The sequence below is a fragment of the Protopterus annectens genome, chromosome 7.part0 (genome assembly GCF_019279795.1).
Source record: "Protopterus annectens isolate FY-2018-M chromosome 7.part0, PAN1.0, whole genome shotgun sequence".
NCBI classification, from domain to species: domain Eukaryota; kingdom Metazoa; phylum Chordata; order Ceratodontiformes; family Protopteridae; genus Protopterus; species Protopterus annectens.
Window position 1 is genome coordinate 545,218,757 of NC_056739.1, and position 13,914 is coordinate 545,232,670.

General features: G+C 40.4%; 1 protein-coding gene across 1 annotated transcript in view; it reads left to right on the forward strand.

Moving 5' to 3' along the window:
* The window catches only part of PLXNA2 (plexin A2), a 1,613,917-nt gene that overhangs the window by 1,558,289 nt on the left and 41,714 nt on the right, over positions 1–13,914 (forward strand). The window contains exons 27-29 of the mRNA XM_044077136.1: positions 2,520–2,619; positions 8,373–8,563; positions 13,121–13,290. Coding sequence (XP_043933071.1) covers positions 2,520–2,619; positions 8,373–8,563; positions 13,121–13,290 — 461 coding nt within the window. The remainder of the gene's footprint in view (positions 1–2,519; positions 2,620–8,372; positions 8,564–13,120; positions 13,291–13,914) is intronic.

Here is a 13,914-nt window from a genome sequence, read left to right on the forward strand (position 1 = left end):
TCAATGAGGTGTTATTAGTGAAGCGATTCCCTACACCTCCTGTAGATTGTGTATGTGCCAATTCATGAGTATCAGTAATTACGGCATTTCTGGGCCAAGTGAAAACATTTTGTTTTTTAAAATCTTCAATGTCGCGTATGAGCTTTTTCTTTTTGATGTCCATAAGCTTAAGCTCATAACGCGATACCTTTTCAGTAACATCTTGTACAAAAATGTCTGTCGGGTCTTCGCCATATAGACCATACAGTTCCTCCTGTTGTTTCATGATTAAATTACGGAGGTCAGCTTCTATCAGAAAAAAGAAGTCAAGTATCAGCTGGATGTAAGCTTTGCTTGTTTGTAAATTCAACTGCTGCCAACGTGTGAGCAGTTCTGGATAAGTGTTTCCGTAGCTAGGCATAGTTAAAATTCGTAAGCCACGGGGTATAATGTTCATTTGGATACTTGCTTCAAGATGAAATCTCTGACTTAATAAACGTTTATACTTAAACAAATTATCCTCTATCTCTCGTTTGAGTTCTCTGATTTTTACATCATTGATATTTCTTACTTGTGGCTTTTCTCCCATTTCCGAAGTAAAACTGATGTTGAGTAGAGGATTATTCGGAGGAGTCAAAAAACCTCTCAGTCTATTAACAAAAGGCCCCACGGCATTTGTAGTCGATTCATCCATACTGACTGCTGCCCCAGCACCTTCCATGTAGATAACGAAAACCAAAATAGCCCAAAGAATGTGAACAAAACCACGAACAAAATGCAAGCAGTCAGTAGAGGCAAAAGTCTAATCACGTAGTTAGGTAAAAATCCACATCAAGTTCTGCAATAAAAACAGGCTTTAATGATAAAACAATAAAAGAACGTAAGCCCTTTCACGGACTGCCTGTCCGCTTCCTCAGACGTGCACAGTAAAAAGCATTGCAGCCTTAAATAATACAAGCTAATTGTTCAATTAAAATAACCAAGTACAATCATCAATTAATAAGACAATAAACCTAACCCTAATTGCTAGTACTAAAAACATTGTTAACATTACCTAAGGGGTCTTGCTTGTAAAATGGGCTTAAGTGGAACAGTTTCATTTAAACCACGTCCATAATGCGCACCCAATCTTAAAATCCATCTAACCTCAGCAGTTTCAGTTTGGTTAGTAATGTTGCCTAATCTAGGATTGTCAGAAACTATATGTAGAATTTGAAACAAAAAAGTGTGCGTTGCATCATTATTCAAAATATGTTTTGCAATAGCGTTATATGTTTCATTTCTTCTGACACAATAGTAATGATCGCGAATTCTGTTTAATGAGGTGTGGTACACAGGACTGAGTAATGAGGCAAGTTACACTAGGGTGTGTAATCCGGTATGTGACTTAGTGTATAATGAAGTACAGTACATATGAAAACATGATGATAAATGTGTGGGTAACCATCCTGTTCATGTAGGCTGGCTTTAAATGTGGCTGTAGTACTGCTATGCCTGATATGCAGAGGAAACATATTATAAAGGTGGGGAGTGCATTGAGTAGAAGGATAAATTAATGTGACAGGCTGGATATGGAATAGGATGTGGTTTTAATAAGATGTACACACTAGCGACAAGACTAGGAGAATTAAGAGAGGATGTGTTTCTAGTATCCTTGAAGAAAATGATGTTTTTAGAAGTAGGCGATGTAGGTAGAAAGGAAGGGACAAGTGAAATGTAGATCCTGAGATTACAAAGAATATCCATGGAAATTTGTTGGGTTGTCTAAGTATACAGACCACCAGATACAGGTGAAAAGTGATGAAGAAAGAATTGTATTCAGATATCCAAAGGATAGGAAAGTCTTATCTCAGTATTTTGGCATTAAAATGAGACTACCTTCTTTTAGGGCTCAAAAAGAAAGAATTTATTATACTAATTGGGGGAGGAGTAGACTGAAGAGGAAAATAAAGTCAGGAATACTTGACTACTGAAGAGAGAAAATGCAGTTATATACCTCACATACATTTTTGATAATATAAAATAATTTTTGATACTATCCAGCAAGTATGAAATGGTCTTGCACTTCATAGCAGCACACATATATGAGCACAAAGTTATGGCAGCCCAAATGATCTTGATGTGCACTACGAGTTGTGATGTGCACTACGAGTTGTGTAGCACTTATGTTGTGCTTGACTACTGGGAGTTGTGCGGCACGTATGTTGTGCTTTACACCACAGGTTCTGTGAAAGAAACTAATAGAAATGTTTTACAAATGACAAAAATAGATGCAAAAAATTGTCATACTATATTGATTAGAGTGTGTTTTTATCTTATTTATTAAATTAAGTTTGCTTATTGGGATAGTGCTGTGTTAAAAAAATTAAATTTTTCAGAAACATTATGATTGTTTACTCCATGCTTCTACTACAAGAAGCTCCCAAATTACTCCAACCTTCTCCCTTGATCAAGGCATTATTTAGTATGGTAGTAGATGATTTCAAAGAAAACATATAATTCATATCAGTTAATTTGTCTCCTTTTTCTCTCCCATCCAGGTTTCTGATCGTTCTGTTGTAGCCCTTGTTCCAAAGCAGACCTCGTCATATAATATTCCAGCTTCAGCTAGCATATCACGCACTTCGATTAGCCGCTATGGTAAGTTGCTTGGTTTGCATAACAGCACATATAAGGGTTGCATGAGTCTCAAAATCCTTTATATGTTTACCTGTTTCTTATATGCATTTTTATTCCTTCTGTCCTGTATTGACCTTAGGAAGCTTTAGCTTCAATTATACAGATTAATCATTATTTCCAATAGCATGTCCCTCATTGCAGTCAATCTCTGGAGCTACGCATGTTTTTCTTAATGGTCTCTCCATCCCATAAGGACAAAAGCATGGTGCTGTAGTATGGCCGACTGCTTTACTTATACTGTGTATACATGCTTTCACTTTTAGGGGCTCACTACCTGTTCTCTTCCTGCAATATATAATACCCTCAATACTTCTCTACCTCTTAGAGCAAGAAATCTGGACAATCCGTAAATAATGGGGGGACAACGGCCCAAAAATAAAAACAATTTTTAAATATTGTTCTTACAAATTTAGAAAGTTGATAGAACAATAGATTTTGCATTAGTGTAAATTTCCCGAAGGGTGTGAAGTCTGAACCTCAAATGTCTGTCATTATTTTCTGGCTTTAACACTAAGTGATTTGCCAGTGATTTGCTAATAAACCACTATTTAATGAAAGAGACCAAAAAAATATGAGGCAAAAGCCTAGACATTCTTCAAAAATCTGGAGAGTTGAGAGGTAAGATACCCTCCTGAACATGCAGGTGTACTGTTTACTGCTGGAGAATACCTTTATTCTGCACCACAGAAGAGTAAGAAGGCCATTTCTACTTCTTTCAGGTCTCTTCTCTGCTATTTTTTCCAACTCATACCTTGATATGTAGTGCCAGCATAGCTCTGTGTCATAGTAAGATTATGCCCAGACTGTGACCCAAATAACCAGAGTCTGATTGGTGTCTCAAGTGCTAGAAGAACATGGCAGGGAGAATGCAATTGAATGGCTTACTCCAACTCACACTGCCTACTGGGAGTGAGTCACTGGTTTGCATTGAGCAATTTTTTGCCATGTCAAAAAAAAAAGTCAAACCCAATTTTATTGTCATTCAACCATACACAAGTATACAGCTGAACAAAATAAGTTTCTCCAAGCTCATGCAGAAACAAAAAACAAAACACAGAATACAAAAACACATATACAGCAACAGTGTAGGAGTCAACTGAAAGCATAGAAGCTTCAAAAAACGAGTATGATTCCATCGACTATGGCAGTCGCTCCGCAACAACTCTGCCATCTCCCCCTCCATCACCAGCAACATCCAAGTCCCAGTCCTTTCTTCTGACCTTCCATCCAATATCCACAGACCCTCATAACCATCGCTACCTGCTGGCCCAAATGACCACTCCACCACCAGCAACATCCAGGTCCCAGTTCTTTCTTCTGACCTTCCATCTGACACCGCAGACCATCACAACTGCTTCTACCTTCAGACCCAACGGCCACAACCAAGACGGATTTCCTCAGTTTTCACCATCCATACCATCAGTCACCAGTCCATACTCAGACGCATCAGCAGCGTGCCAAATCTAGCCCGATTAAAACAAACAAATCGGGTCCCTTTAAATCACAGTGGCAGACAAGGTTATGACCACCGCTTCCCACATTCCGTACAAGCCAACTCTTAACTGAAGGCCTCAACAACTTCCATATGTTCATGTTCCTATAAAAAAAAAAGACAGGTAGAAGTTTCAAACATGGACATCATGGACACCAGTGCCACAAACAGCTGCACACTTCAACAGGCAAAACAGACCACCACATCACCAGTCAACAAAAATACACAATACAAACAAAAAAGTGCACAATGGGAGCTGGAGAGGCCGCTGCCAGACAAATAGCTGCCATCTTATCGGAAGTAGGTTAAAGTTTACACAATGTCAGTGTTTGTAGTACTGGAGGTGATCTCAGGGTGGTGACAGTAGTATGCATACATATGGAGTGTAGGTGGATGGTGACAGCAGCAAACATTTATGTGGAGTTTACATGGGGGGGGGGTTACAGCAGCATGCATACATGTGGAGTGTAGATGGGTGGTGACAGTAGCATGCGTATGTGTGGAGTATGGCTGGGTGGTGACAGTAGCATGCGTATGTGTGGAGAGTGGGTGGGTGGTGATAGTAGCATGCATACATATGGAGTGTGGGTGGATGGTGACATTAGAATGTGTCCATGTGGAGTGTAGGTGGGTAGTGACAGTAGCATGCATACATGTGAAGTGAGGGTTGATGGTGACAGTAGCATGTGTACATGTGGAGTGTGGGTTGATGATGACAGTAGCATGTGTACATGTGGAGTGCAGGTGGTTGATAACAGTAGCATGCGTACATGTGGAATGTAGGTTGATTGTGACAGCATGCATACATGTGGAGTGTATGTGGGTGGTGACAGTAGCATGCGTACATGTGGAGTGTAGGTGGATGGTGACAATAGCATGCATATATATGGAGTGTAGGTGGGTGTTAACAGTAGCATGTGTACATGTGGAGGGTAGGTGGATGGTGACAGTAGCATGCGTACATGAGGAGTGTAGGTTGATGGTGACAGTAGCATGGGTATATTTGGAGTGTAGGTGGGTGGTAACAGTAGCATGTGTACATGTGGAGTGTAGGTGGGTGGTGACAATAGCATGCATACATGTGGAGTGTGGGTGGATGGTCACAGTAGCATATGTACATGTGGAGTGTGGGTGGGTAGTGACTGTAGCATGTGTACGTGTGGAGTGTAGGTAGGTGGTGACAGTAGCTTGTTAACATGTGGAGTGTATGTTGATGGTGACAGTAACATGCATACATGTGGAGTGTACGTGGGTGGTAACAGTAACCTGCATACATGTGGAGCGCAGGTAGATGTTGACGGTAGCATTCATACATGTGGAGTGCAGGTGGGTGGTGACAGTAGCATGCATACATGTGGAGTGTATGTGGGTGGTGACAATAGCATGCGTACATATGGAGTGTAGGTGGTTGGTGACAGCATGCGTACATGTGGAGTGTAGGTTGATGGTGACACTAGCATGCATACCTGTGGGAGTGTAGATGGGTTGTGACAATAGCATGCATACATTGTGGAGTGTATGTTGATGGTGACAGCCTCATGCATACATGTGGAGTGTAGGGGAGTGGTAACAATAATATGCATACATGTGGAGTGTAGGTTGATGCTGACAGTAGCATGCGTACATAAGGAGTGTAGGTGGGTGATGACAGTAGCATGCATACATGTGGAGTGTAGCTTGATGATGACAGTATGCATAAATGTGGAGTGTAGGTGGGTGGTGACAGTAGAATATGTACATGTGGAGTGTAGGTGAGTGGTGACAGTAGCATGCATACATATGTAGTGTAGGTGGGTGGTGACAATAGCATGCATACATGTGGAGTGTAGGTGGGTGGTGAAAGTAGCATGCATACATATGGAGTGTAGGTGGGTGGTAATAGTTGCATGTGTACATCTGGAGTGTACGTGGGTGGTGACAGTAGCATGCATACATATGGAGTGTAGGTTGATGGTGACAGCATGCGTAAATATGGAGTGTAGGTGGATAGTGACAGTAGCATGCGTACATGTGGAGTGTAGGTGGGTGGTGATAATAGCATGCGTACATGTGGCATGTAGGTTGGTGGTGACAGTAGCATGCGTACATGTGGAGTGTAGGTTGATGGTGACAGCATATGTACATGTGGAGTGAAGGTGGGTGGTGACAGTAGCATGCGTACATATGGAGTGTAGGTGGTTGGTGATGGTAGCATGCATACATGTGGAGTGTACGTGGGTGGTAATTGTAGCATGCGTACATGTGGAGTATAATTGGTTGGTGACAGTAGCATGCGTACATGTGGAGTGTAGGTGGGTGACGACAATAGCATGCATACATGTGGAGTGTAGGTTGATGGTGACAGTAGCATGCATACATGTGGGGTGTAGGTGGTGGTGCCAGTAGCATGTGTACATGTGGAGTGTAGGTGTTGACAGTACCATGCATACATGTGGAGTGTAGGTGGGTGGTGAAAGTAGCATGCATGCATATGGAGTGTTGATGGGTTGTAGTAGCATGGGTACATGTGGAGTGTAGGTGGGTGGTGACAGTATGTGTACATATGGAGTGTGGGTGGATGGTGACAGTAGCATGCATACATGTGGAGTGTAGGTGGGTGGTGACAGTAGCATACATATGGAGTGTAGGTGGGTGGTAATAGCATGTGTACATGTGAAGTGTAGGTGGGTGGTGTCAGTAGAATGCATACATGTGGAGTGTAGATGGAGTGAAGGTGGGTGGTGACAGTAGCATACATTCATATGGAGTGTAGGTGGGTGGTGACAGTAGCATGCATACATGTGGAGTGTAGGTTGATCGTGACAGTAGCATGTGTACATGTGAAGTGTAGGTGGGTGGTAACAGTAACATGCATACATGTGGAGTGTAGGTTGATCGTGACAGTAGCATGCATACATGTGGAGTATAGGTGGGTGATAACAGTAACATGCGTACATTTGGAGTGTAGGTTGATGGTGACAGTAGCATGCTTACATGTGGAGTATAGGTTGGTGGTGACAGTAGCATGGATACATGTGGAATGTAGATGGGTAGTGACAGTAGCATGCATACATGTGGATTGTACGTGAGTGGTGATAGTACCATGCGTACATGTGGAGTGTAGGTGGGTGGTGTTAGTAGATTGCATACATGTGAAGTGTAGGTGGGTGGTCGCAGCATGAGTACATGTGAAGTGTGGGTGGGTGGTCACAGTAGCATGTGTACATGTGAAGTGTAGGTGGGTGGTGACAGTAGCATTCGTACATGTAGAGTGTAGGTGGTTGGTGACAGTAGCATGCGTACATGTGGTGTGTAGGTTGGTGATGACAGTAGCATGCATACATGTGGAGTGTGGTGAGTGGTGACAGTACCATGCATACATGTGGAATATAGGCGGATGGTGACAGTAGCATGCTTACATGTTGAGGGTAGGTGGATGGTGACAGTAGCATGCGTACATGTGGAGTGTAGGTTGGTGATGACAGTAGCATGCATACATGTGGAGTGTGGTGAGTGGTGACAGTAGCATGTATACATGTGGAGTATAGGTGGGTGGTGACAGTAGCATGCATACATGTGGAGTGTAGGTGGGTGGTGACAGTAGCATACGTACATTTGGAGTGTGGATGGGTGAATGTCCACATCAGGGGACGATGTAGGATGCTGCAGTGTCAAGCTAGTGACTAAGTTAGCCACCAGTGGTTGGGCTGAAGCTGTAACAGAAACATTTCTCAAGACGTCCTGCAAGAGGACCAAGATTAGTCTGCTCTTACCCCAGTGATGGTCACGAATGGGCAGTATAGTAAGCTGGCACAGAGACTAGAAAAAGATCAAAATATGTAGGTTTGTAATGCATTGGGTAGCCACCTAGATCTTATGCTGAGACACACTCATTTTGTTTCGCTATATTTATACTTGAACTCTTTCTTTGCATTTTGTATATATACACTTCAATGTAATGTTTATTTAAATGTTAAAAGAATGTGTATGTGTATGTGTATAAATGCAGCTTTACTAGTGCTTCTTATCTGTACCCTTGCAATGTAATTTACTGAACTTATTTGTTGTTTGTGTAGATGCAGTGGAAGCAAGCAAATATAGTTTAGTAGGTTAAGATGTTTTTAGTGTGACATAGTGCTAGTTCATCAGTTTTAATAACTGGTTAGCCCTGATCACCAGTTAATATGATATGGACATTTGGAAAACTAGTTCAGATCATTTACTTTGTTAATTTCCCTTACAGATTCAACATTCAGGTACACAGGTAGTCCTGACAGTCTCCGCTCACGTGCTCCGATGATCACACCAGATCTAGAAAGTGGAGTGAAGGTTTGGCATTTGGTAAAAAACCATGACCATGGTGATCAAAAAGAAGGGGACCGTGGCAGCAAAATGGTATCGGAAATTTATTTGACAAGGCTGCTAGCAACAAAGGTAGATATAACAGGACATCCAACTATGATGAATATAATAGTATTTATATTGCAAATAAATGTGGTAGTACTTGTAAGTATTCAATTACCCCACACAAATACATTATATCGTGTATATATATATATATATATATATATATATATATATATGTGTGTGTGTGTGTGTGTGTGTGTGTGTGTGTGTGTGCATGCGTATGTATGTATATCTCACACACACACCTACTCGTATGTATAGATATAGAGATGTACGTGTGTGTTTGTGTGTGTGTGTGTGTGTGTGCGCGTGTATATGTATGTATATATATATATATATATGTATATATATATATATATATATATATATATATATATATATATATATATATATATATAAATGGTTATAGATATAGATATGATTTACCTTCACTTGATCGACTAACATGAATATAGACATCCTGAAGATAAACCACTCTGCATCAAAAATGGAACTGTTGAGGTTGCTTCTCAGCACATGCAAATATTACTATTAAAAAAAAAAAAAACACACTCCTTGCTAATTATATATTCTAACTTTGAGATCACAGAACTCCCAGGGAAAATGAATATCCCCTTATCAGGGATTGTCAATCTTGCTTACCTGTTAACATTCTGTAGAGATAACTAAATGAAGTTGACTAAACAGATGTTGATCTAACTCCCTATTGACAAAACCAACAGAACCCATGTATTACAACAATTTCCCTGATTCCAAATGCATGTTCTGTGACTTGCAGCTTGGCCCCTTACATTACAAGACAGTCATGCCTGCCATGAAGTCATGGGTCCTGTGTCCTATCAAATCATCTTATCATCTATGAGAATGAGGTCTTTGGAAAGGTTGCACACCATTCTTGGGTATCCCCTTTCTGTTCATTTATCTAAACAGTCAATAACAGGATGCAGGGGTAGATTACAAGTGCATGTCAGACATAGGGTCTTCTTATGAAAATCACCCACCCCCCCATTTTCATTCTTGAACATTAAGTTCAAATTAATTTTTCTATTAAACCAATGCAATTCCAATAAGCTGTCCACTAAATCCACTTTAGAACTGGACACAAAATTGATTCCTTTAGTAAACAATGAAAACAAATGTATCCTTAGTCACATCTATTTGACTGTAGCTGAAAATCTTAATATTATTCTTAGTGAGTATTGCAGTACTTTGTAGGCTGATTTGGTTGTTTGAGTCACTCAGTGTTCCCTTTCCCATCTCACACAGCCATGGCCCCATGGTTCCCGTCCTATGGACAATCAATTAGATGTATGAAACCTGACAAAGGGGATGTGTTGGTGCTCCTGGACAAGATTGATTATATAATGAAAATGTATGAATTATTGAATGACAGCAATGTATATGGTCAAGTCTCTGTTAATGAGTTAAATATTTCATATCACAAACTATATTTATTCTAATGAAATTAGTGCATTGCTTTTGGCAACAATTTTATTTTTTTAACTTGAATGGAAATAGTGGGTAATGTTGCACTATATCTGTGTTTTTTAGTTGTAACTAGGTTAAGTTAACTGCCACTTGACAAAAGTGGTGGTTCAACCAAGAGATTAATTCCACCACCAAGTTAGAAGTGCGCACAGCAAATTAAAAGGATGAATCAGGATAATGCACAAGATGTTTGCTAATGTCAGACTTCATGTATAACTTTGGTCCCAAATTGAGGTTTATTTGAATGCAGTGTACTGTTGTGACTCTGCAAGCTGATACGCACAAAGCAGTGCTTCAGATTTTGGTACTTAGACCTTGCTTATTTAATATGCATCCTCTGGATACTACAACTTGTAGCATTCATTCATAAGAGAGGGCTCTGACGTGACCACCTTGAAAAGTATACTAGGGCCCTAGTTATCTGTTTTCTAAGAAATAAGTCCTAGAACTGATTTTATTTTACCTGAAGCATACTACTTTTGAATACACTGATGGATTTGTGCCTGTTCAAATCATGGCTATGTATACAACAGATGTTATGATTCTTTATCTAGGTGCATGATATACTGCTAGTGGACAGGGTTAATGAAGCAGTTCTGGCTACCAGCCACGTAACCTTAACTCTGTTAGTAATGGTGTCCACATCTGATGAGTCATCCCTGTCCCAAGAATTTAATACATCAGCTGACACTTTAGCTTCTGATCCTGGCTCCATGATGCACTGAAATGGAGCCCTGACTGAGAACTATGGAAATGGGGTTCAGTTACAAGCCACAGCACTGGATGAACCACCCAGGGATGGGGGAGGAGTGAAGGTTTGTGGCCGCATATCTCTCCCAGGGAGTGGGGAGACAGGAGAGACCACCAGTCATGCTTTAGTAGGAGCAGCAGTGCTGCTTGGGAGGGAACACCCCCTTACGGAAGTGAGGGGACATCATCTGCCATCAACCCACTGCATGCCCTGGCCTAGCATTTCCATGGGCTCGCATGGGGAGTCAGGGCATAAAAAACAGAAAAACACTTTAACCACCTCACTGGCTCTCTGTATGTGGCCCTTCCCAGTTAGCTCATGCTCCATTTACAGGGAATGAATAGGTCGATTGGCCAGGAAGTGGTTGATGACAGTCATTGGGAGGTGAAGACAGCAACAACAACAACAAAAATTGCACCTTGTCATCCGCTTTCCCTGTTTTCCTAACTTACTAATTCATTGTTTACATTATTTCTATCCCTGTAGCCATACTGGCCTTGCTTTTACTGCATTTAGTAGCTTGTATTGAAAGAGCAACCCAACTGGAAAGAAGGCACAAAATCAAAGGTCCTATTTAATAATGCTGTCTGGAGTCAGGCCCACAGGTATTAAACTTTGTGTTGCATTGCTGCAGTCAAATGGCTGTTCTATGCTCTTTTCCATTGAAGTACTTTTATTTTTCTACTACATCTATGTTTAAACCACTGCTGCTTTTTTACAAACCCAGAATGCTGTATAAAATAAGAATCGTGTCTCTGTGCATCTACATGTCAGACTGACCCTGCATTGCCAACTCAAGATTATTTATCTTGAACCCCCTTACGATAAGCCTATTATTATTTCAGTTCTCCAAGTAGTACCTCATGTTTGATATACGCATACATATGTATGTATGTATAGCATGCATGTGTACTCTGATAGCAGAAAGTCCAATTTTAAAATGAGCTTAAGATAGGTAAAGAAAGTAGCAGCTTTCGTATACTTCAGAAAGTACTTTGCAAAGTTCATAATCTGTCAAAGTATTAGGCTTTTCTCTGACAGGGTTCAAAATGTACCAACCACTTCATTGACACAGCTACATAAAAGTTGTTCTTCCCAAGAGTTTCTAGATAAAGGAAGTAATCTATCACTTGAGCAGAACAGTGCATTAACAAGCCAGCATCTCTGAACATTTTTAAGAGAAATAAATCCATCCCATCAATTTGTTTAATATGTGCCTTTCCCATTCCCACCAGAACCATACCAACTGTGTTTTTCAAATTTGATTTTGACAAGTTAACAATGTCTCTTCCTTTTACCTATATTAAAAAACATCACTATATATAGCTAATTCAATTATTAGTAAAACAGCATGGTTCACAGCTGAGCAAAACTTCTAAAATATATTTAATCTTAACAAAGTTGACCTTTATTAGCAAATCAGATCTCCTGGTTTTCTGCAGGTGCCTGTCATCTGCCAAAGCAGCCACAGATTGCTTTGTTTTTATTATATAGAAATTCAAATAGATATCTGCTTTGGAGCATTACTTTTGTATTGGTGAGTAGCAGTGACCAAATGAAATGGCATTAATTTTGTATTGGTGAGTAGTAGTGACCAAATGAAATGGCATTACTTTTGTATTGGTGAGAAGTAGTGACCAAATAAAATGGCATTACTTTTGTATTGGTAAGTAGTAGTGACCAAATGAAATGGCATTACTTTTGTATTGGTGAGTAGTAGTGACCAAATGAAATGCAGCCACACTTTAAGACCTGGGTGAGCATTTAAAGCACGAGCAGAGGAGTTCTTGGAAGGGTCATTGCAGATCAGTCCTTAACTTTAGTACCCTCTTTAATGTGTTCGTAAAATGTACAACACTGTATTCTTTCGAGGAGGAAGTAACATGAAAAATGCTTTGTTGTCAGGAGGTACCAGTACTCTTCCGTTTGACAGAGCAGTAGTTCAGTACACATACTTTGGCACTATTCAGCCTCATATTTGTCTGCTGCTGTGTTATGCATGAAGCTGTGACTGTACACCAGGACTGTCCAACTTTTTTTTGCTAAGGGGCCACTTACCATACTTGCCAAGGTTTGGGGGCCACATTACCATGTCCAACAAGTATATGTCCATTCAAAACACTTTGTTGCAAGACATAGTGAGGGTCAGATGAAAACCTTTGTTGGTCTGTATTGTGGCCCTAGAGCCACCCGTTGGATACCCTGCTGTACACTCATAAAACTGAAAAATGCACTTTTGGCTGCTTCAGCAACTTGTTGATGTGATTTGTGAGATGAAACAGAAGATGGTGTTTATTACATGAAGTGTAAGGCTTATCTCATGCATTGTTCTTTGTTGTTTGCAGGGTACCCTACAGAAGTTTGTGGACGATCTCTTTGAGACACTTTTCAGCACAGTACACCGGGGTAGTGCTCTTCCACTGGCAATCAAGTACATGTTTGACTTCCTAGATGAGCAGGCTGATAGACATGCAATTCATGATACAGATGTCCGGCACACCTGGAAAAGCAACTGGTGAGAGTCCTGAGAATGACCTTTACTCTGTTTTTTGTCTTAAGCCATTTACTAGGAAAAAAGTCTGCCAGCATCTTAATGTTTTATTTATATATTTATTTCTGTTGTGGTTTAGTAAGCAAAAACAGCACAAACTAGGAATAAATGGCCTGCTTTCAGAAATGAAATATGACCTAGGAGAAACATAGAGGTCATGGGAAAAGTTCTCACAGTCAGCATGGTTTAGAACTGCAGTCTAAGGTTGTAATCTTAAAATATTTTCTGGAACAATAACGTAAAAGTAAGCACATAAGCAGGATTTAAGGCAGTTGTTTGAACTGTGATGCAGTGATCATATTTCAGCAGGCTTATTTTAGTAAAACGAGATGTCCCAGAACACTGATTCTTGGTATCATTATCAGAACTCTAAGTCTCTACCCATTAATGTATATAGGACAGCAACAGAATGTGTAGGCCATGCTGTCTCCATACCACACACTTGCTATTTTCCTGCCAAGGCTGCCATAGCAGTGGTATTTGGGAGCCATGGCAGATGGTTATTTTATTTTATTTACAGCTTGTTTACAATGGTGGAATGCTGGTGCTCCATATGGACCTATTTCAGACTCAGCTCAGAAAATAGAA